The sequence below is a fragment of the Musa acuminata genome, chromosome BXJ3-3 (assembly GCF_036884655.1).
Source record: "Musa acuminata AAA Group cultivar baxijiao chromosome BXJ3-3, Cavendish_Baxijiao_AAA, whole genome shotgun sequence".
Lineage (NCBI taxonomy): Eukaryota > Viridiplantae > Streptophyta > Magnoliopsida > Zingiberales > Musaceae > Musa > Musa acuminata.
Window position 1 is genome coordinate 4,453,886 of NC_088351.1, and position 2,848 is coordinate 4,456,733.

General features: G+C 46.9%; 1 protein-coding gene across 1 annotated transcript; it reads right to left on the reverse strand.

Moving 5' to 3' along the window:
* LOC103977508 (homeobox-leucine zipper protein HOX4-like) lies at positions 1 to 1,737 on the reverse strand. Its single transcript, XM_009393053.3, has 3 exons — positions 1,243 to 1,737; positions 771 to 1,141; positions 1 to 679 (listed from the first exon to the last, which is right to left on the reverse strand). The coding sequence occupies exons 1-3, from the start codon at positions 1,292 to 1,294 to the stop codon at positions 197 to 199; spliced, it is 906 nt and encodes a 301-aa protein (XP_009391328.2). The 5' UTR covers positions 1,295 to 1,737; the 3' UTR covers positions 1 to 196.
* Between the last annotated feature and the right edge of the window lie 1,111 nt (positions 1,738 to 2,848).

Below are 2,848 nucleotides of genomic sequence, written 5' to 3' on the forward strand. Positions count from 1 at the left end.
TAGAAAGAGATAAACTTCCTTTTAGCCATTTGTACATTACAGAGCACAACAACAATGGAGAGGGTAAAAAGAGAAGAAGGAAAAAAGAAGAAGAGATACATGAAATTTACGTCTCACAAAAAATTTTATTACAGTGCAAACGCCTGCTCTCATCTACTATTATTGTCATCGTCTCCGTCCACGGCCGTGGCTACTTCTAATTCCAGTGATCGGGGTAGTACCAGTTGAGAGTGGGAGGCTGCTCGTCGGAGAAGAAACTGGTGAAGGGCTCCTCGCGGCCGAGGAACTCTTCTTCTTCTTCCATCTTTAACATGTGGTGATGCTGGTGATACAGGAAGCCTTCTCCCTTGGTGGGCCGCGAGTGATGATCCGGGGCCAGATGAGGTGGTGCAGTAGTTGGCACGGAGGAGGTGGAGCTGCCGAGCTCTGCGGTGGCCGGTGGCGCCACATCCTGCGATGAGGACATCCCTCGTCGACGGCGGTCGTAGTCTTTGAGGACGGCGTCGTTGAGGACGGCACTGGAGTCGCTGTCCGACGACCCGTCCTTGTAGATCAGGGCCGGCGGCTCCTCCTCTGAGGCTGCGGCCTTGGTCTCGGCCTCGGACACCACCGGCTCTTCCTTCACGGAGGAGACGCTCAGGCTCTCCTCTCCGGTCAACTTGGCCTTCAGCTCCTCGATCTGCACCGCAACCCCAGAAGAATTCACGAGTGACGATCCAAATTGCCTTACACTAAATAGGCTTCAACCGACGGCTAGCTCCGTGACTTACTTGGGCCAGTAGAGACTCCTTGTCGCGGTGGAGCGAATCGTAGTCGAGGCGGAGCGCTTCGTAGCTGGCCTTGAGAGTGGTGTAGTCGCGCTCCAGCTGCTTGGTCTTCCACCGGGCGCGGCGGTTCTGGAACCACACCGCCACCTGGCGCGGCTGGAGGCCCAGATCTTGGGCCAGTCTAAGCTTGCGCTCCGGCTCCAGCTTGTTCTCCACCTCGAAGCTCCTCTCCAGGGCTCTCACCTGCTCCACGCTCAACCGCCGCTTCTTCTCTCCCGGCGCCGCCGCCGCCGCAGCGGCGCCGCAGTCGTCCTCATCCTCCAGCCCATCCATCAAAGGCTGGAATTCTCCCCCGTACGTGCCGCTCTCTTGTGCTACATATATACCCGACGCCAACAACAAAAGAAACGCTCACTAATCGATCACAATTCTCAAACGGATGAATGAGGAAACAACTGAGGCAAGCATGAAGTACCAGATGGGCAGATCGGCATGAGCGAATCCAAGTCCGCGATGGGCCTCTTCATTGTCAAAGGAGATATCTAGCAAGGTGCAACAAAGAGATCTTTTAAGGAAGAGAGACGTAGTCCTCAATCTCTCTCTCTCTCCCTCTCTCTCTAGCTAACGAGTTGTTTCTTGGCCTAGAAAAGGTTGGAGAAAGGGCTTGAACACAGCAGCTGAGGCAGCAGCCGCGTGGGAACGAGGGATAGAATAGAGGAGGGGTAGGAGGTCCTCTTCCATAACCCCTCTTCTTGCTCCTTCTGACCCATCTTCTCTTCCTCAGAGCTCATCACCACACACAACATATCCCTCTCCACTGCTATGATCATATCCAAAGGTCCTCATATCTCTCGATGACGCGACGACAGAGAGAGAGAGAGAGAGAGAGAGATCCAAAGGGATCAGTAGGGGAGGAAGTTGGCAGAACTGAGAGCTCGGGATTCCCTGCCGCTATAAAAGAATAAGCAGCAGACAGCAAACTCTTGGAAGGTTGAGGTTCAGTTTGTGGTTGAGTTAAGAATAGCGAGTTCGGTTGAATGACATGAAATGAAATGAAATGAAATGAAATGCTCAGTAGTTCAATTTAGTGTGTAAATATATGTGCATAAAAATAAGAGGTTATATACATAAAATATATGATTTGGAGGAGATATTTCTATGAATGCATGGAGACGAAGAGACCACATGGCTTCATGCCATTGCCTATAGGAATTCCCACATGAGTCCAATTTCCATCTCTTTATGTCCGTGTTGGGAGTGTTCCCTAATTAATGGTGAGACCAAACAAGTTTGTAGATATGACAGTGAAGTCCCAATATTTCGGAATCCTCTAAGCTAGTCTTCGGATTCAAACTTTGTCCTTAACATGTTCTTCTTATCTTCTGTAATGTTGTCAGACAGTAATATATCAATCCATCCATCACCCATTAGCACTCGTTAGCAATGAACAACAGGATGTCGATGAACGACCAAGAAAAATCCCCAAGTTGATGTGATATTTGGGATGATCGTTCCTCGGATCGGCGAACAAGAAGGAATGGAATGCACGTAATTTTGTCTTGATTTGAATCCTCACATTTTCTCGTGTCAAATCATATCACCAAAGCAAACAATTTGACAAGAAAATTTCTCGCCAAATCAAGATTCATCTAAAAATTGAGGTTTTATCAACATTAGATCATGTGCGTATACTGTCTTGTTGTTTTCTCAATATTAGATCATGATCATGATCATGATCAGCACGAATGTCGAACATTTAGTCGTGAAATGTGTTTTTCGTTTGTTATTTTTCCACTATTTTACAGATTTCTCTTGAGCTTTTTTTTTTATTAATAGGCAAATTTGGATCGAAAATTTTGCTATGACAACAATATTCAAGCTTGACATATAGGCATTATAACCATATGTCACATGTCCTATCAACATGTCAATTTATCGTACGATGATGATTACTCGACATTAATCGAATAATATATTTGATCGAAACGATAACTAGTGGTATCGAACAATAACATCGTCCGAAGCTTTGACGTATTAATCTTTATCTCAACTTAATAATATTCACACTCACACATTATAAA

Coding starts and splice junctions, on each gene's coding strand:
- LOC103977508 (XM_009393053.3), bottom strand. CDS start 1,294: ATGAAGAGGCCCATCGCGGACTTGGATTCGCTCATGCCGATCTGCCCA. Junction 1,142..1,242: donor CATGCCGATCTGCCCATCTG/GTACTTCATGCT, acceptor GTATATATGTAG/CACAAGAGAGCGGCACGTAC. Junction 680..770: donor AGGAGTCTCTACTGGCCCAA/GTAAGTCACGGA, acceptor GTTGCGGTGCAG/ATCGAGGAGCTGAAGGCCAA.